Source organism: Rhinoraja longicauda, chromosome 14 (genome assembly GCF_053455715.1).
Source record: "Rhinoraja longicauda isolate Sanriku21f chromosome 14, sRhiLon1.1, whole genome shotgun sequence".
Classification (NCBI taxonomy): domain Eukaryota; kingdom Metazoa; phylum Chordata; class Chondrichthyes; order Rajiformes; family Arhynchobatidae; genus Rhinoraja; species Rhinoraja longicauda.
This window is the reverse complement of record NC_135966.1, coordinates 46395689-46416695: the sequence shown is the minus strand read 5'-3', so window position 1 is coordinate 46416695 and position 21007 is coordinate 46395689. Positions and strand designations below refer to the sequence as shown.

The window sequence follows — 21007 nt, the reverse complement described above, 5'->3', positions numbered from 1 at the left end:
TTGCCTTGCCCTGAATGGCCATCTTAGGATACATGCTCAAGTGTCTGTGATGGTACTTAAACCGTTATCCTCTGATGTCGACAGAGGGAAATAACTTCATGTTTATCTTCAGAACCATTCTTTTCCAACCCTTGCCCCTGTGAAGTGCCAATGTTTCTGTTTGCAAAGATAAGGAAAAGGATGTGTCAAGGCAGTTGAAGATCCTTGAGCAGAACTTGAGAACACAAGAGAGTAAAACAAAAAGCCTCACATCAAATAAGCTTGGTTTTTTTTCTTGAGCACAACACAAAGTGCTGGAGGAACTCAGTACACAGTACCTGGGAACTGTGTACCTGCGCTCCTAGATCCCTCTCTGCTCTACAACACTCCCTGGCTCCCTGGGAACTGTGTACCTGCGCTCCTAGATCCCTCTGCTCCACAACACTCCCTGTCTACCTGGGAACTGTGTACCTGCGCTCCTAAATCCCTCTGCTCCACAACACTCCCTGTCTACCTGGGAACTGTGTACCTGCGCTCCTAGATCCCTCTCTGCTCTACAACACTCCCTGTCTACCTGGGAACTGTGTACCTGCGCTCCTAGATTCCTCTCTGCTCTACAACACTCCCTGGCTCCCTGGGAACTGTGTACCTGCGCTCCTAGATCCCTCTGCTCCACAACACTCCCTGTCTACCTGGGAACTGTGTACCTGCGCTCCTAGATCCCTCCGCTCCACAGCACTCCCTGTCTACCTGGCAACATCTGGGAAGGAGACAGACAGGTGTGTTTTGTGTTGGGACCCTTCTTCAGACTGATCTTAGTAGGGGGAAAAAGCTGGAAAACGAAGTGGGACTGGGAGAGTGATAGGTGGATACAGGTGGGAAAGACCCTAAACATTGCCCGTCCTCTCCTTGCCCGATCTGTTGAGTTCCACGAGCACTTTGTCTTTTACCATCTGTAGTCTCTTTTATCCCTCTTGGGTTTTTTCTTGTTTTTCTCTCAAGTCCTGTGAAGGATTGTCAACTTGAAACTTTAACTCTGTTTCTTATTCCGCAGATATTCCTAGGCTGCGGGACTTGAAGACTAAAGTGATGATGCTGTCCAGGTTTAGCACTCTTGCCATCCTCAGTGATGGGAGGTCCTGTCAGAGTAACCTTGCCCAACATGTAGATTGCACCATGGTGCTGTGGTAATGATGGGTAATGTGACTGCATCTGGATTGTATCAAGTTCACAAGCATTTTCTGTGGCTGCTGCAACTGCAACTGCTGGCACGAGGAATTGCCCGTTTTTCCCAATCTTTGCAGTTAAAAAAATGGGCAACTCCTAGTGCCAAGAGACAGAAAGGAATGGTTCTGAGGGCATGCATTTCGAATTCCAACATTGAGTTTCTTTGATTTTCATCCATTATCATAAACTTAACTCAACAATGTGACTACTATTTAATCAAGGATTACTGCCATTGAGGAAGAAAGTTGAGGAAGAAAGTTTCAGTTTCAGTTTAGTTTATTGCCACGTGTATCGAGGTACAGTGAAAAGCTTTTGTTGCGTGCTGACCAGTCAGCAGAAAGACATTACATGATTACAATCGATCCACTTACAGTGTATAGATATATGATAAGGGAATAACACTTAGCGCAAGGTAAAGCCAGCAAAGTCCGATCAAGGATAGTCCCGAGGGTCACCAAAGAGATAGATAATAGTTCAGCACTGCTCTCTGGTTGTGGTAGGATGATACATTTCAGTCGGCCGATAACACGCCTTCATCAGCATCTCAGCACAGCAAGGAAGGGGCATGATGCTGTCCTGTTCATCAACACTCTAAAGGGTCTGTCCCCCTTAGGTGATTTTTTAGGCGACTGCCGGCGACTGTCAAAGTCATAGCAGATCGCCGAAACTTTCTTTTACCCTACGACTATGACCATGACAATGACCACGACAATGCCGAGTCAGGTCGCGATTACACCGTTTTTGGAAACATCGCGAAATTCCCACACTGTCAATGCTTCTCCAGCGTCCTAATTTTCGCTGAAATCACTGACAAGTCTGTAATTACTTGAGAGTTTTGAAATATAACATCTTGCCCGGGTTACTTGAAAACCAAGCTTCACGGTAACACGACATAAACCGGATTGACTTCCAGTTTACTAATAGCAGTATTAAGAAATTTAATTTTAAAAGTGGTTAAATGGATTTTTTTGCAGAGTGTGGGCATTCTTTGAAAATGTACGGGAGATGCATATCTGGTTTCTGGGTTCCATATCTGGGTTGGGAGCCCACTTTAAATGTAATCGCTGATGGCCATAAACATCGCAAAAATTCCCACGCTTACCTGACCGTCAAACTGTCGCCTCCAATCTACCTGTCAAATGTCCTGACGGTAAATAAATTGGTTAAACACAAGTATTTTATGGTATCTTCAAATTACTTTACTTAATTTAATATTACGTGCTTCTAAATGCTTCTGCGACAACCTAGCAAACCTGGGGACAGCGCTCGCAATAAGCAACGATACCTAGCGACAAACCAGCTGTCGCCGAGAAATTTCACTCTGGATGATTTCTCAGCGACGCGCTGAGATCCACTACGATTTTTGGAAGACTCCTCACGATCATGCCCGCGACACCCAGCGAACTGTCGGCGACAGCCTAGTCACTGGCAGTCGCCTTAAAATCGCCGAAGTGGGACAGGCCCTTTACTTCAATCTGAACATCACCCAAAGCTTAATTTAATAAATTTTTAATTTGTCAAACTAGAAAATCTTATTGCAATATGAACTATCTAGTAACTGCCAAAAAGGGTCACACAAGGCTCGTTTGACATGTTCCACAAGGTCTCATCGCATGACCTCCCATTTCAAACATTCCACCCCCACACTATTGCCATGAGATTGACATTGTCCTTGTTTCATTTGTGTAGTTGCCATAAAAGTAACGGAGAAGCAGCATGAATGATCATCTAGCGTAATCTGCCATCTTCCATGTCATTGGGAAGATGCAGGGATTGTTCTTCTACCTCATTATTCGTCAGTATCAGCAAAAATGTCCAATGAAACGGCTTTTCGTGATGTCCTGAAGGTTAGTCGGTACTCCTGGAGACTCCGGGGATAATGCTGATGCATTGCCTACTGCTTACGAACAAGTGATTGCAGGCAAAACGATCAGCCTTGTGGATACATTGGAATTAAACACAGGAGCAATGAGAGTGAAGACCTCGAAAACCTTGCTCTTTACAGCATTCAAAGGACACAAAACCGACCGGTTGCTATAACCTCTAACAGTTCTTCCTTGGGGTGGGAGCTGCTTTACATCATCGTCGTCCACCCTGGGTAATTCTACAGAACTGACAACATTGGCAGCAAAGCGTCAACTACGGTACTCTGAAGCACCAATGGCCACTTTTGACTGTTGTAGTTGACATACGAAAGAAGTTCTTCCTTTACTCCTTGATATTATTGGAAGCCAGTGGATTCAAACAGAACATCAACATCTGACCTCTGCTAAAACATTGTCTCTTTTCCCTCAATTTGCCTGGTCTGGAGATCAATTTTGCTCCTTTATCTCCAAAAGCTGTTCTGCGAAATTAACTGAAAATTAACCTTTTGGGAGCCCTGCAAGAGCACTCCCAAGTTCCTTTGCACCTCCGATCTCGGAACCCTCTCCCCATTAATAAAACAGTCTAAAGATGGACACAAAGTGCTGGGGCAATTCAGCGGGTCAGGCAGCATCGCTGGAGAAAATGGATAGATGACTTTTTTTCAGACTGATTGTAGTGGGGTGGGTGTGGGGAGAAAATTGAAGCAAGTGAAAAAACCAGGACGAATCAGGCCAGCAACGGGTAACTTCAGGAAATGAGGTTCCCTGATAGGCCAATTGTTGGCTAAAGGTGGTGAGATTCCAAGAGGGGTACATTGTTGTGAAATGTGAAACTGGCTAATTGATGTTTCGTGGAGGAAGGGAGGGGAAAGTGGGGGTGGGGGAAGCAGGAGGGGAAGGGGAGGGAAGTGTATGTAGAAGTTACCTAAAACATGAGAATTCAACGTTCATACCACTGGGTTGTAAGCTACCCGAGAGAAACATGAGGTGCCGTTAATAGTCGAAACCTTTATTCTTCTGACAAAGTGCATGACCGTGCACATTGCTAAGCTGTATCCCATTTTCCTTCTTTACCCACTCTCCCAACCTGTCCAAGTCCTTCAGCAGCCTCCCTGGTCCATCAACACTACCTGCCTCTCCTCCTATTTTCGTATCATCTGCAAACTTGGCCCCAAAGCCATCAATTTGATCAACCAGACCATTAACATACTGTATAGTGTGAACACCACTCGTCACTGGCTGCCAACCAGAAAAGGTTTATTCCCTTTATTCCCATTGTTTGCCTTCTGCCAGTCACCCGAACTTCTATCCATGTTGGTACCTTACCTCTAATACCTACCAGCTTCTCTAACAGCTTCACATGTGAAACCTTATCGAAGACTTTCTAAAAAGTCTTTGCACTATTATTGTTTGTTGCTAATATACTGATTTTTTGTTTATTATGATGCTTACAGTGCACTATGCTTACATATCCATTGTGTTGCTGCCTCTAAGAATTTCATTATTCCATTTTGGGACATATGGCAATAAAACATTCTTGAGTCTTGACTGTTGACTGTTGACTCCTAATAATGGATTCTCAAACCTTACCAACCACTGAAGTCAGACTAACTCAGTGGGGCAGGCAGCATCTCTGGATGAAAGGAATCGGGGCCGAGAACGTTCTTCAGACTGGAAGTCAGGGGAGTGGGAGACACAGAGGTATGGATGGGTAAGGTGTGAAAACAAGACATCAAAGGGGATGTGGTCCAAGGACTCCTTCTATTCAGAGATGCTGCCTGTCCCGCTGAGTTATTCCAGCATTTTGTGTCTATCTTTGGTGTAAACCAGTATCTGCAGTTCCTTCCTGCCCACTGAAGTCAGACTAACTGGGCGATAATTTCCTTTCTTTTGCCTTCCCTTCTTAAACAGTGGAGTTACATTTGCGATTTTGGATGCTTCTGTTCTTTACGTGCTCATGTTCTCCCTTCTTTTGTGACAGAGGATATATCTGGCAACACAGCATCCATTGCTACTGCCTCGGAATGTCTGACCAGGTTAACTCCAGGAAAGGGTCTTTAATTCCCGATCTTCAACCTTCAGAAAAAACCCAATCACCAGCTACGACTTCTAACACCAGAAAACGAATTATATCACAGGAGAGTGAGTCGAGGACTGTGATCTCATTAACACTGAACCACTCAATAAAATGAGTATTTTAAACGTTCCATCCAATTGTCAAACATGCCAATATTAATGGAACCAGTTCCATTGGAGAGAATATCCTTTACTCAAAATAGCTCAACGTGAAGTTCCAACTTTGCGGTCACACCAGCAGTGTAACCATTTCATTACTGGAGGTACAAGACTGTGAAATGAAGATTAACATTTAAATAAACTGAGACCCCGCAGAGTTAAATGGGGATAGTTTTCACTCATTAAAAATACTGCTTCGCTCCCTGTTTCCTTGAAGATTCCACATAATGTTTGAAGGTTTTAGGAAGAGGAGATGAACTGAGCAGGTGAATCGAAGACCAGAGGACATAGGTTTAAGGTGAAGGGGAAAAGATTTAATAGGAATCTGAGGGGTAACTTTTTCACACAAAGGGTGGTGGGTGTATGGAACAAGCTGCCAGAGCAGGTCGATTTTTAAATTTAGAGATACAGCGCGGAAACAGGCCCTTCGGCCCACCGAATTCGTGCCGCCCAGCGATCCCCGCACATTAACACTATCCTACACACACTAGGGACAATTTTTTAATTTTTTTTTAACATTTTACCCAGCCAATTAACCTACATACCTGTACGTCTTTGGAGTGTGGGAGGAAACCGAAGATCTCGGAGAAAACCCACGCAGATCACGGGGAGAACGTACAAACTCCGTACAGACGGCGCCCGTAGTCAGGATCGAACTTGAGTCTCCGGTGCTGCATTCGCTGTAAGGCAGCAACTCTACCGCTGCGCCACCGTGAGATAGGCAGGGACTATCTCAACATTTAAGAAACAGTTAGACAGGTACATGGATAGGACAGGTTTGGAGGGATATGAACCTCTAACTAGTGTATCTGAGACATGTTGGCCGGTGTGGGAATGTTGGGCCGAAGGGCCTGTTTCCACACTGTATCACTCTATGACTCTATGAGATGTCAATAATTCCCACATCCTCACAGCATCTGCCTTTCTGCCTTGTGAGCCCCAGGTGTTGGCAATATCACTATTATTAATATCACTATCAAGATTTCATTCTGCTCTTTCTAGTCAAATGCTGTTTCGGTCTGCAGCCAGGCAAATTCAGTTTCCCCCCTTGCTCTCATCTTCTCAAAACATATCATGATTCCATTGAACTATTTGCTTGATCTGTTTAATGATGTTTAATGATGTCTAACCATTTTTAAGATAGAGCTCTTAAGGATAGCGGAGTCAGGGGGTATGGGGAGAAGGCAGGAACGGGGTACTGATTGAGAATGATCAGCCATGATCACATTGAATGGCGGTGCTGGCTCGAAGGGCCGAATGGCCTCCTCCTGCTCCTATTGTCTATTGTCTATTGAAATTAGAAATGAGAAGTAGTTAGGTCGATAGACGATCAGGACCAGCTAACTCATGTTGGATAAAGTAAGCCAACGTAGGCAGTAGGTTCCTTGTTCACTTGGACCATCTACCGTTTCTTGATTTCAACGTCTCCATCACAGGAGTTTGGACTATCGATTGATGTCTATTATAAACCTACTGACTCCCAGAGCTATCTAGATTTCACCTCTTCCCACTCTGCCTCCTACACTCTATCCCCTACTCCCAATTCCTCCGTCTACGCCGCATCTGCGCCCAAGATGAGGTGTTCCATACCAGGTCATCCAAAATGTCCTCATTCTTTAGAGAATGAGGGTTTCCCCTCTTCCATCACAGATGGGGCCCTCACACGGGTCTCCTCGATATCCCGCAGCTCCGCTCTTGCTCCCCCTGCCCCCAGTCTCAACAGGGCCAGAGTCCCCCTTGTCCTCACCTTTCACCCCATCAGCCGTCGCATACAGCGCATAATCCTACAACATTTTTGCCACCTCCAACGAGATCCCACCACTAGCTACACCTTCCCACCTCCACCCCTTTCTGCGTTCCGCAGAGACCATTCCCTCCGTAACTCCCTGGTCCACTCGTCCCTTCCCACCCAAACCACCCCCTCCCCAGGTACCTTCTCCTGCAACCGCAGGAGATGCAACACCTGTCCCTTTACCTCCTCCCTCGACTCCGTCCAAGGACCCCGGCAATTGTTTCAGATGAGGCAGAGGTTCACTTGCACCTCCTCTAACCTCATCTACTATATCCGCTGTTCCAGTTGTGGACTCTTATTCATTGTTGATACCAAACGTAGACTGGGCGATCATTTCGCTGAACACCTCCGCTCAGTCCCCCTAGACCTACGTGATCTCCCGGTTGCTAAACACTTGAACTCCCCCTCCCATTCCCACACTGACCTTTCTGTCCAGGGCCTCCTCCACTGTCAGAGTGAGGCCAAACACAAATTGGAGGAACAGCACCTCATATTTCACTTGGGCAGCTAACAACCCAATGGTTTGAATATTGACTTTTCTAACTTCAAGTAACCCTTGCCCTCTCCATCCCTCCCACATCCCAGTTCTGCGACGTTTTTCTGTCCTCCTCATTAAATTTCACTGATTGTTTGCCTCTTTGTCGCCTTCCCCTCAGCTAACAATGGTCTATTAGAGTCATAGTCCTACAGCACAGAAAGAGGCCCTTCGGCCCATCGTGTCCATGCCGCCCATTACCAAACACAGTCTAATTTTAATCCCATTTTCCATAATATTCTACATTTTCCAAATATTCTACATTTTCCATTAACTTCGCCCCCTTTGATCCCTCGTTTTCACACCTTAACCCTTCCATATCTCTATGTCTCCCTCTTCCCTGACTCTCTGTCTGAAGTAGGGTCTTGACCCAAAATGTCACCCAATCCTTCCCTCCAGAGATGCCGCCTGGCCCGCTGAGTTACTCCAACATTTTGTGTCTATCTACATGTTGGATAAACATTGATTGTTAATATAAAACTCTAGATACCAGGTTGCATGGAGAAAATTATCAAAGCACAATGTTGGGGGAGAAGGAGCTTAATTCTATCCAAATTGAACTCAGCTGAGACTAACCATCAGAAGCCCCTTCATCCAGGCAGGATCTTCAGCCAGAGCGTGGTGAATCCGTGGAATACTCTTACTGCAGAAGGCATAGAACATAGAACAGGCCAGCTCAGGAACAGGGCTTTCCAGCAAACTCCTCCCATTGCCTGCATGTGGTCCTTATCCCTCTGTTTACTGCAGTTTCGCGTGCCAGTCTAAATGCCTCCTGAATGCCCCTATTCTGTCTACGTCCGCCACTTCCCCCTGGCTGTGGGTACCAAGCACCTAGTGTGAAGAGCTTGCTTCACACATCCTCTTTAAAACATCCCCTCTCACCATAAATCTGTGGCCTCTTGGTGTCTGACAGTTCCACCCTGGGAAAAAGACCCCATCTACCCTACCCTTTAATAACTTTATAAACTTCTACCTGTCCGCCCCTTAGCCTTCAGAGGTCACAGAGCAGCCCATCATTAAACATATTCGACAGGGTGATGGATAAATACTCATGATGAAGGGTTCAATAAATATGTGGAAGAATGTAGGAATGGGGTACAGAAGTTGATGATTAGCTCTGATGGTGTTGGATGGTGGACCTAAACACCCTCTCCCTGCAAAGACTATCCCTCACTCCCAATTCCTCCGTCTATGCCACATCTGTGCCCAAGGTGATGTGTTCCCTACCAGGACATCTGAGATTCTGTCATTCTTTAGGGAATGGGGGTTCCCCTCCTCCATCACAGATGAAGCCCTTACATGTGTCTCCTCGGTACCCCACAGCTCTGCTCTTGCTCCCCCTCCCCCCAGTCACAACAGGGACAGAATCCTCCTAGTCCTCACCTTTCACCCCATCAACCGTCGCATACAGCACATAATCCTCCAACATTTTTGCCACCTCCAACGGGATCCCACCACTAGCCACATTTTCCCATCTCCGCCCCTTTCCCCTTTTTACGCAGAGACCGTTCCCTCTGCAACTCCCTGGTTAACTCATCCCTTCCCACCCAAACCACCCCCTCCCCAGGTACCTTCCCCTGCAACTGCATAAGATGCAACACCTGTCCCTTTACCTCCCCCCCTCGACTCTGCCCAGGGACCACGACAGTCCTTTCAAGTTAGGCAGAGGTTCACTTGCACCTCCTCCAACCTCATCTACTGTAGCCGTTGCTCAAGGTGTGGATTCTTAAACATCGGCGAGACTAAACGTAAATTGGGCAATCATTTCACTGAACACCCTCGCTCAGTCAGCCTGTCATGGAGTCATAGAGTGATGCAGTGTGGAAATAGGCCCTTCGGCCCAACTTGCCCACACCGGCCAACATGTCCCAACTCCCACCTGGTCCATATCCCTCCAAACCTGTCCCATCCATGTACCTGTCTAACTGTTTCTTAAATGTTGGGATAGTCCCAGCCTCAATTGCCTCCTCTGGCAGCTTGTTCCTTACAGCCACCACCCTTTGTGTGAAAAAGTTACCCCTCAGATTCCTCTTAAAACTTTTCCCCTTCACCTTGAACCTATGTCCTCCGGTCCTCGATTCGCCTACTCTGTGCGTCTACCCGATCTATTTCTCTCATAATCTTATACACCTATATAAGATCATCCCTCATCATCCTACACCCCAATGAATAGAGTCTCAGGCTACTCAGTCCTGATCTCAGTCTCATGATCTTATACAACTCGATAAGATCACCCCCCATCCTCCTGTGCTCCAAGGTATAGAGTCCCAGCCCCTCTAGTCCTGGCAACATCCTCATAAATCTTCTCTGTACCCTTTCCTGCTTGACCTACCTGGACCTACCTGATCTCCCGGTTGCCAAACACTTTAACTCCCCTTCTCATTCCCACACTGATCTTTCTATCCTAGGCCTCCTCAATTGTCAGAGAGAGGCCAAATTGGAGGAATCGCATCTCATATTTCGCTTGGCCAGCTTCCAACCTAGTGCCATGATATTGATTTCTCTAACTTCAAGTAATCCCTACATCCCCTCTCTCTCCATCCCTCCCCCACCCAAGTAGTACCAAGCTTCAAAGTCGACCTAGTGAGTCTCATTGTCTCTACTTGTTCTCACCTAACAAACTGGCTAAACTGCCCTGTTTCCTTTATCATTGTTCCTTTTTTGCATATCTTTCATTCATTTGTTCCATATCTCCCTACATAACTGACTATATCTCTCATTTCCCTTTCCCCTGACTTTCAATCTGAAGAAGGGTCTCAACCTGAAACGTCATCTATTCCTTCTCTCCAGAGATGCTGTCTGACCCGCTAAGTTACTCCAGCTTTTTGTGTCTATCTTTGGTTTAAACCAGCACCTGCAGTTCCTTCCTGCATCCTCTTCCGACTTCTGTTTTCCATGCTTCAAAAGACTTATAAACAATAGACAATAGGTGCAGGAGTAGACCATTCGGCCCTTCGAGCCAGCACCGCCATTCAATGTGATCATGGCTGATCATTCTCAATCAGTACCCCGTTCCTGCCTTCACCCCATCCCCCCTGACTCGGCTATCATTAAGAGCTCTATCTAGCTCTCTCTTGAAAGCATCCAGAGAATTGGCCTCCACTGCCTTCTGAGGCAGAGAATTCCACAGATTCACAACTCTCTGACTGAAAAAGTTTTTCTTCATCTCCGTTCTAATTGGTCTACCCCATATTCTTAAATTGTGGCCCCTGGTTCTAGACCTCCCCAAGATTGGGAACATGTTTCCTGCCTCTAACGTGTCCAATCCCTTAATAATCTTATATGTTTCAATAATAATTAATAATTATGAATGCAGGAGTCATTCAACTCTTGTGCCATTTAGCTGGATCTAGGCTATGCTGTATTCTAATCCCATTCAGACATAATGAGGGTTCCTTAACCTTAAAAACCTCTTTTTACCTCTCCCATGTTAAAGGCAATCGACGCACGTGATAAAAAGTGAAGCCAGATACCAAGTTCACAGACAAGAAGTAACTTTAATTAAATATTATGCAAGTTGAAAAGTTTTTTACAGCTCAAATTTCTGCAAAAAATTTATAACAATCTCTACAGTAGTTTGTCTAACCATTTATCTGTACAGTGTGTCCAACAGTTCACATAAAGGAAGTGGAAGGCAATCAGTTTAAGTGAGACTACAGCTGATGTTGGCAACTGGGAGGTAATGCTTCACATTTCCAGCACGGGATTTCCTTCCCGTTCAGTGTTCAAGTCCTGAATCTATCATTGACTGCTTTGTGCAGAGTCCGTCGCCAGCATGTCACCCGCTGGTTGACACCGAGCACGCTCCTCAGCCGAGGAGACTGAAGAGAAGCCGGGACGAGGACTCGGGCCAAAAAAATGGCAAATCTATTCCGTAACCCAAGCATCAGCTTCTGTTTCTTCCTCATTCCTCCCTCAAGAAAACTCCTGATGTTTCTTCTCTATTTTGTTTTGCTTTTCACACGCAAGTGAGATTCAAAATGTCCTTGTAAAGCCACTGAAATATTAAACTGGGAGCATTGCAGCACATCATGTGTGGATTATATGGCAACAAAAAGAGGTACATTTCTCAGGGTAACAAAACAACTAACATTGTGCTTTTTTTTTTAAGTATACGATTTCTCCTTCTTTTGGACATTTCAGGTGCAGGGTACAATATTTTTTTTTCTGAAATGAATATGCTTTGCATTGTTAAGGCATCCGAACTGCTGGTTTATAGATTTTGATTAATGGCAAAGTAAACAGATTGAGAGAAAGAAAGAGAGAGAGAGAGAGAGAGAGAGAGAGAGAGAGAGAGAGAGAGAGAGAGAGAGAGAGAGAGAGAGAGAGAGAGAGAGAGAGAGAGTATATATATACTATGTACTATGTTTACATATTCAAGTGAGAATTTCATTGTTCTATGTGGGACACATGGCAATAAAACACTCTTGACTTGAAAAAAAAAGGGAGAGTGAGTGAGAGAGAGAGAGAGAGTGAGAGAGAGAGAGAGAGAGAGAGAGAGAGAGAGAGAGAGAGAGAGAGAGAGAGAGAGAGAGAGAGAGAGAGAGAGAGAGAGAGAGAGAGAGAGAGAGAGAGAGAGAGAGAGAGAGAGAGAGAGAGAGAGAGAGAGAGAGAGAGAGAGAGAGAGAGAAAGAAATACTAGCAGGTGACATAAGAATGTATTTTCCTAAAGATATTTAAAATTATTTTTAGTCTTCCCTATATTAGTACAGTAAAGAAGTGGCCATCATCCAGTGTGGAGAAGGTACTCCATGCATACTATGACATTTCATTTCTAAACCTTTCTTAAACTGCGAAAAAACAAAATTTGCCATCTTAAATCTACAGAACTAAATGCTATTGAATAAGATGCTGCTTTTTTTTTGCCACACAATTTTTTAAAAATCTTGACAATTCAGTTCAACTGACAAAGAAATATAAAAATAGACAATGGCTTCTTTTTTGACTTGACCTTTGAAACAGAAAAGGGAAGCATGATTTAAACCAATACTTAGCACAATATCGACTCGATTGAAAAGAAAAATGTAATATGATATATTATATATGGAAAACAAAAACTTTAAAATCACATTTAAACAATTTCTTACTCAGGTACAATTTTAAATGGCTTACTGTGTTGACACCCCCCCATGTATTAGCTTACTTACATGTTAAAATGTTAAAAGGGAATAAACAAATAGGGAAAAGAACACAGCCAAAACAAAGCAATGTACAAATTTCCAAAGATAAATACATTATTTATAAGCATATTTTACAAAAAAAAATTCAAATGTCGTCTTTAAACTGATGCATGTTTAATTACACAAGGATGTGCAAGCAAAATATAACGAATAGTAGTGGACTCCTTGCAGTAATGAAAAATAGGGCGCAAAAAAATAAGTTTATGCAATAAAATTCCTTGTTAATATTGAAAATTGCATTTAAGACATTGAAATGTATAAATATTTAAACAACAACTTTGGCAAAGGAAAAAATTCACAAAAAATCTACAATATTTATAACTACATACAAACACAATATAGCGGAAAATTATTGGATAATGCATTATCAGAACTCTGATGGTGCTTCGATAAAGTACATTAAGAGCATTCTCAATACCGTGCTAATAAAATTGTAATTTTCAACAACAAAAAATCTCCCCCTTTGTGTTTGTCCCCACACAGCACTGGTATTTTGCTCCGTCTACATCTCCACCCCTGTAAATACAGCAGCTAAAACTATATTGCATTTTCCAAAGTACTTCACAACGTACAAACCCTTGTTAGTGAAGTGCTGGTTGTAAAATATGTAGTCACGTCTCTTAGTCCTGATATATTTATTTTATCTTTTCAAAAGGAAACAAGGCAAGGGGCACTCGGCTGGGACTGCAGCAAGTGGCTGGCACTGGGATTGGCAACACAATTAGGAAAGCACAGGAAGAGTCTCAGATGCCAGCTGGTGCCATTCCTCCACCCACCCCGACCCTTAAAAGATGGATGCGAGTGAACAAAGCCGTTCTGCCCTGCCGTCACATCCTGTGACCACATATCACAGCAGCTAACAGCTTCCTAAATGCTTCCTGCTTTTGTTTGATTTCTGCACAGGCCGAACAAGCAGTTCGTCACCTCAACCATCATTATTAGCATCTGCAGGGTTGCTGCGTGTTGGTCCTATGTCTTGTTCTATTTTTTTATTTGTCCACAATCTCAACCAGCCCACGAACATAGCATAGTCTCCCATTAAAACAGTTTTAGCACTGTGACAGTCGATGGTGAAACTGGATACGGCAACATCCAGATTCAGTCCAGTTACAGTTAAAAACCACACTGTCAAATCTACAGGTTGGAACCCACTACCACACTCTAAACTCTCTACATTTCCCCACCTAATAATTATCACTACTCATTTCATCTCCCTTCACACACTTTTTTGTTTCTCTCAGTCAAATTTGATTCTCTTTATAAATTAACATCACATTCTGTTACAGAGTTCCTTCCAAATCCTTCTGATTCTAAAAGGCATTTGTTCTGTTAAAATGAATAAATTGGGTTTAAGCATTTGGAAAAAGAGAACATTTGTCAACGTAGAACAAACCATTTTGCTTTGTTTTTGTCACTTGAATGTTGGGGATCTATGTAAATTGGTGCGTTAATTGTCACCGTGCTTACAATTCATCAGAATTGGCACGGTTGAAGGTTTAAAGAGTGTTGTTTGTGATTGTTTAACTCTACACAATCCCTCACTGAAAGGCCTGAGTTAATAGTTCCATTCATCTGTAGGACTTGCATCTCATCTTCTCACGAAGCACAATATTCATTGCAATTGTCAGCACATGGATGCAGTCTTCAAGGCATGGGATCTATCTACATTGGAGGGACTATCATACCGGAGATAGCTGTAAAACATAAAAGAGGGAAGGACACTTTTATCGGAAAGAACAAAATACAGATGAAAACAGAAGACAGCTCATTCAGATTGATTAGCCCAGTCAGGGATTCGAGCACCAGAGGACATAGGTTCAAGGTGAAGGGGGAAAGATTTAACAGGAATCCGAGGGGTAACTTTTCACACAAAGGGTGGTGGGTGTATGGAACAAGCTGCCAGAGGAGGTAGTTGGGGCAGGGACTATCCCAACATTTAAGAAACAGTTAGACAGGTACATGGATAGGACAGGTTTGAAGGGATATGGACCAAACACAGGCAGGTGGGACTAGTGTAGCTGGGACATGTTGGCCAGTGTGGGGAAGGTGGGCCGAAGGGCCTTTTTCAACACTGTATCACTCTATGACTCTATGACTCGATGACTCAGCAAGTCAAGCAGTATCTGTGAAGGGAGAAACAGTATCAACGTTTCAAGTTGATGGTCTTTCATCAGGAGTTTCATCGATCTGCTACATTGACTCTGTTTCTCTCCCCCACAGATGCTACCTAACCTGTTGAGTGTTTCCAACAGTTTTTCTGATTTTATTTAGGATTTCCGGCGTCTGCAATATTTTGCTTTTGGACACCAGCGAATTGCAGAAGTCAAATTCGCAATTAGACTATTCAACTGTGGCAGTTTGTTCAATCGTGAGCCACATTGACATTTCTGGAGCTCAGCTCCGCTGCATTCAAGTGTTTTGACCTAACAATTATTTCAATAATATTATGGTGTGGGTTAATAGACAATAGACAATAGACAATAGGTGCCGGAGTAGGCCATTCAGCCCTTCGAGCCAGCACCGCCATTCAATGCGATCATGGCTGATCACTCTCAATCAGTACCCCGTTCCTGCCTTCTCCCCATACCCCCTCACTCCGCTATCCTTAAGAGCTCTATCCAGCTCTCTCTTGAAAGCATCCAATGAACTGGCCTCCACTGCCTTCTGAGGCAGAGAATTCCACACCTTCACCACTCTCTGACTGAAAAAGTTCTTCCTCATCTCCGTTCTAAATGGCCAACTATACTGCCTTATCAATGTTCCACAAATACCAATGAGATAAAGGAGCTTCTAACCTGTGTTTCTACCTTTGTGGTTGTATCTGATGAAGGGGAGAACATCAGCCCAAATACCCGGAGAATTTTCTGGATCACATTTTGGTGTGATGGTGACTACATTGACATTCCCCCCTCATTTTATCTGTGAAACTAAATTAATTGTTCTATACACAGCGGGTTTAAAGCAAAAACACCAACGTTTCTATCAGAGATTCAGCTCCACACTCATGGAAATCACATGTATTGATGAGAATATTTATAAATCAATTTTTCTCTCAATGAGATGTTGATGTTGATAGTTCACTTGTGGGAGGATCGCAAACAGGGCAGAAATGTCTTCCATCGGAAGGTAACGAATCTCAGGAATTCTCTGCCCAGTGAAGACTGGCTCTGGAAATATTGAAAGAGGGGGTAAATACGTTTCTGAACGGTTGTAGGATTGGAGAGTATGAGGTTGTGGAACAAGTTGAGGAAGCCAGCTATGATCATACTAGATAACAGCACAGGCTTGAGGGGATGAATGGCCTTCCCCTGCTCCAGTTTTCCAGTGTTCTCCCCTCCCGTCTCACAAGAGGATAACTCTTTTCTGTGAGCCTCAAGGTCTCCTGCCCTCTTCTATGCTTGAACTGACCCAAAGCACTCATGAACCAGTTGGATGATTTTGCTGTGTATAATTCAGCATTGTTTCAGAAAGTTCCCCCGATGAACCAAGCCACACACGCAAGTGATGCGGTTCCCTCGGCTTCCCTGTCAGCTGCCTTCAGTCAGGGCAGCTGTGGGGCCAGCTCTCTAGCCACAGGCTAATGTGAGTGAGGATGTGTGTGTGTGTGTGTGTGTGTGTGTGTGTGTGTGTGTGTGTGTGTGTGTGTGTGTGTGTGTGTGTGTGTGTGTGTGTGTGTGTGTGTGTGTGTGTTGCGTGTTTTGTGTTTTGTGTGTGATGTTCAGGTCTGTGGTATTTGTGTGCACGAGTGTGTGTGTGTGTGTGTGTGTGTGTGTGTATGTGATCTATGTGAGTGAGTGAGGGAGCATGTGTGTGTGTGTGTATGGTTCTTTGAGCAATGTATGTGTCTGTGTGTGGATGTGTGTGTGTGTGTGTGTGTTTGTGTGTGGTGTGTTACTGAGAGAGTATATGGTGTGTTGTATAATATGTATGTGTGTGTGTGTCTGGTGTGTGTGAGTGAGCGTGCGTGTGTAATTTGTGCATCTGTGTATGTGGTGAGTGTGTGTTTGTGTGTTCAGTGTATGCGTTAGGAGAGATAGATATGCACGTGTGTGTGTCTGCGTGTGTGTGAGATAGACATGTGAGATATGGTGGATGTGCGTGTGTGGTGTGAGATAGACATGGTCGATGTGCGTATGTATGTGTGCGCGTGCGCGCATTTGCATGCGAGAGTATGATCTGTGTGTGCATTGTGTGTGTGTCCAGTGTATGTTAAGAGAGTGTGTTGTGCTTGACATGTGTGGTAGATATGTGTGTGTGTGTGTGTGTGTGTATGTGTGTGTTTGTGTGAGTGTGTGCATTTACATACGAGCGTGTGATCTGTGTGTGCAGTGTGAGCGAGTGTGTATGTGCAGCGTGCGTGTATGTGTGTGCGTGTGTGTGCATTTACAGGCGAGAGTGTGATCTGTGTGCGTGCAGTATGTGCGTGTGTGTGTGTGCAAGTGTACGTGTGTGCATGAGTGTGTGTTTGTTTACAAGCGAGTGGGATCTGTGTGTGTGCAATGTGACCGTGTGCGTGTGTGGGCACGTGCATGTGTTTGTATATGTGTACGTGTGTGTGTGTGTGTGTGTTTTCATTTACATGCGAGAGTGTGATCAGTGTGTGTGCAGTGTGAGTGTGTGTATGTGTGTGCAAGTGTATGTGTGTGTGTTCGTTTACATGCGAGAGTGTGATCAGTGTGTGCGCAGTGTGAGCGTGTGTGTGTGTGTGTTCATGAGGGGGTGTCTATGGGAATCGAACCCAGTAATAATCTCCAGTCCAGACTCCTGAGGGATTTGAGCGAACTTATTGCAGAGGAACAGAGTGGCGAGCTTGGGACCGAGGCTTCTAAAGTTGCAGGAGTGGGTCCCAGTGGCCTCCTGTCCTCTGTGTGTGGCTGCAGCAGCTCCCCCCCCCCTCTCTTGCTTCAGGCTTCCGAGTGCTGTTTATCAGCACAGCTCTATCAGAACCTACCATCTCACTCTGCTGGTGGGCCTCAGTGTAAAAGGACCACCCTCTCTCACCTCTTGTTTAGTGAAGCAGAATCTAGAAATTGCAGCAGAATGAGGCTATGAAAGCTATTGTACAGTTCGCATTCTTAATTTAAAAAAATCTTAAACATTCAGAAGGAATTTTAAAACTGGGGAGTTTAAAAAATATTTCATTCAATTGTTCTCTATCTCTCCACATCGTCGCCTATACTGTATCTCGCGTTTCCCTTTCCCCTGACTCAGCCTGAAGAAGGGTCTCGACCCGAAACGTCACCTATTCCATTTCTCCAGAGATGCTGCCTGTCCCGCTGAGTTACACCAGCATTTTGTGTCCATCTACAGCCTATCCAGCCTCTCCTCATAACTGAACCTCTCCGGAACCGCCACCATCCGTCAGATCACTAAGTTTTTGATGATTAAAAAGGCAAATTGTTTACTAGCCTTCCTGATCAGATGATATGTGCCAGAGTGCACGGGTCTCTTACTTTGGCCTTCGTCAGATCATACTTTGAGTATTGTGTGTAGTTTTGGTGTTATTTTATTATTATTTTTCATATTTCAGATACAGCGCGGAAACAGGCCTTTTCGGCCCACCGTGTCCGCACCGCCCAGCGATCCCCGCACACTAACACTATCCTACACACACTAGGGACAATTTTTACATTTACCCAGTCAATTAACCTACATACCTGTACGTCTTTGGAGTGTGGGAGGAAACCGAAGATCTCGGAGAAAACCCACGCAGGTCACGGGGAGAACGTACAAACTCCTTACAGTACAGCACCCGTAGTCAGGATCGAACCTGAGTCTCCGGCGCTGCATTCGCTGTAAAGCAGCAACTCTACCGTTGCGCCACCGTGCCGCCCATATCACCGTGTTGATATCTGAGGATGTTCTTGCAATGGAGGGAGTGCAGCAAAGGTTCACCAGATTGATGTGTGGGAAGGTAGGGCTGATATAGGAGGAGAATTTGGGTCAATTGGGATTATATTCACTAGAGCGTAGGAGAATAAGGAGATCTCATGGAAACCCATGGGAATCTACTGCACTGGTCAAATTAGACGTGGGAAGGAATTTCCCAATGGTCAGTAAGTCCCAGATCAAGGGTCGCAGTCTAAGGATAAAGGGTAGGCCTCGTTATACTGAGGTGAGGAAACAGTTATTTTCTCAGAGAGTAGTTCACGTATGGAATTCTCTCGCACAGAATATTTTGAAGGGCTGCACGGTGGCGCAGCAATAGAGTTGCTGCATTTCAGTGCTTACAGCGCCAGAGACCCAGGTTCGATCCTGATTACGTGTGTTGTCTGTAAGGAGTTTGTACGTTCTCCCCGTGACCGCGTGGGCTTTCTCCAAGATCTTCGGTTTCCTCCCACACTCCAAAGACGTAGAGGTTTGTAAGCTAATTGGCTTGGTATGAATGTAAATTATCCCCAGTGTGTGTAGGGTGGTGTTAATGTGTGGGGATCGCTGGTCGGTGCAGACTCGGTAGGCTGAAGGGCCCGTTTCCGTGCTGTAGCTCCAAACTAAACGAAAAGCCTAATCGTTAAATATATTCAGGAAGGAGTCAGATATTTTTCTAGGGCTAGGGGCATGGATGGATGTGGGGAGAAACCTGGAACAGGGCACTGAAATTGGATAATGAACCATGATCATATTGAATGATGGAGCAGGTTTGAAGGGCTAAATGGCCTATTCCTACTCCTATTTTCTATGCTTATGTCTTTCGATACTGAAAAATGTCCTTACTCCTCAACCCACACACCAAGAAACATACGAGCTCATTATTGGTGGAGACTGGGAGAACCAGCAATATGTCTCGTAACATTGGTGTTTTCAAAAGATTTAAAGTACAAATGTGTTTTGTACAAATGTTGCCTTGCTACAGGTGAATGGAAATGTGCTTGATGCATTATTGAACGGTCAACAGGGATGTCCCATTTGTCTTCCGGGCAAAATCTATCTTTCAGACAGCAACAAAAAGTAAATATGATCTGGACATGCCCTATCTGCTGGCACTAACATGAGCCTGCACATCCACCAACACTCACTGCCTTGAAGGTAGGTCAAGGGCTCGTGTCACACTGGAAGGAAGGATGAGAGATTCCCTAGGTCCTGAAGGAGAGCTGAAGGATTGTGTAACTCATGAAGGAGGCAGATGCATTCTGTAGTTGCTGTTACTTTCTTGTGGTCTGGAATGTGGAGACAGATTTGATACATTCCAACAAAATTCTTCTGGTGTGCTTTGCTTATTATTTGCAATAAATGTGGCGGTGCAGCGGTAGAGTTGCTGCCTTACAGCGCTTGTAGTGCCTGAGATCCAGGTTCGATCCCAGCTACGGGTGCTGTCTGTACGGAGTTTGTACATTCTCCCCGTGACCGCGTGGGTTTTCTCCAAGATCTTCAGATTCCTCCTGCACTCCAAAGGCGTACAGGTTCGTAGGTTAATTGGGCTTGGTGAAGTGTAAAAATTGTCCCTAGTGTGTGCAGGGTGGTGTTAATGTGCGGGGATCGCTGGTCGGTGCAGACTCGGTGGGCCGAAGGGCCTGTATCTCTAAACTAAACTAAACTCAACTCAACAAATATTAAATTAGTGACAAGTGGTTGGGTAAGAACAAGGTTCAGTTTTGGAGAAGTGACAATGTCTTATGGTGCAAGAAATGTATCGGGCTTGTAAGGATTAATTGAACTTCTCGTTGGGTGTCAAAGACAAACTACGAATGGCAAGGTAATACATACTCTGCAGAAACTGTAGACATGAAAACAAGCAGATAGAATATTGGGGGGGTGGGGGGGCGAACCACTTAATTACTGATGACGGACGAGAAGAGACGTGGTCTGTGCGTTAATTAATGCATGTTGCCACCCAGTAATGCTCCCATGAAGTTCGGGTTACCACAGCTCCTGGGCAGGTCGTTCAATGAGGTGTCCCAGTCTGACAGGCGATCCCAGTGATGTGCCACAGATGCACAGCATCAGTGAAACCCCTGACAGGATTCTCCTGCTTTACAAAAACGGCCCGCTGCCCGCCCCTCCCGCCTCTCCACGCATCCGGTTCTGTGTGGCGTCTTTGATGTGAGATTGTTAGAAGTAAAGACTGCAAGGAGATCTGTATCAGGGAATTCCTGTGGGTTTGCTTCGTTGAGAGGAGAACAATTTGACGACTTCTCCTAGCCCACACGCAAAGGTGGCCTGAGTAAGCCTCTCTCATTCCTGCTGACAAATCTTA

The 21007-nt window shown here is 44.8% G+C and overlaps 1 protein-coding gene across 1 annotated transcript in view; it reads right to left on the bottom strand.

Annotated features, from left to right (window-relative positions):
• Nucleotides 1-11120: 11120 nt before the first annotated feature.
• LOC144599784 (transcription factor COE1-like) overlaps nt 11121-21007 on the bottom strand; it is a 164639-nt gene continuing 154752 nt past the window's right edge. The window contains exon 8 of the mRNA XM_078411020.1: nt 11121-14507. Within this exon, the coding sequence (XP_078267146.1) occupies nt 14476-14507 (32 nt within the window). The 3' untranslated portion in view covers nt 11121-14475. The remainder of the gene's footprint in view (nt 14508-21007) is intronic.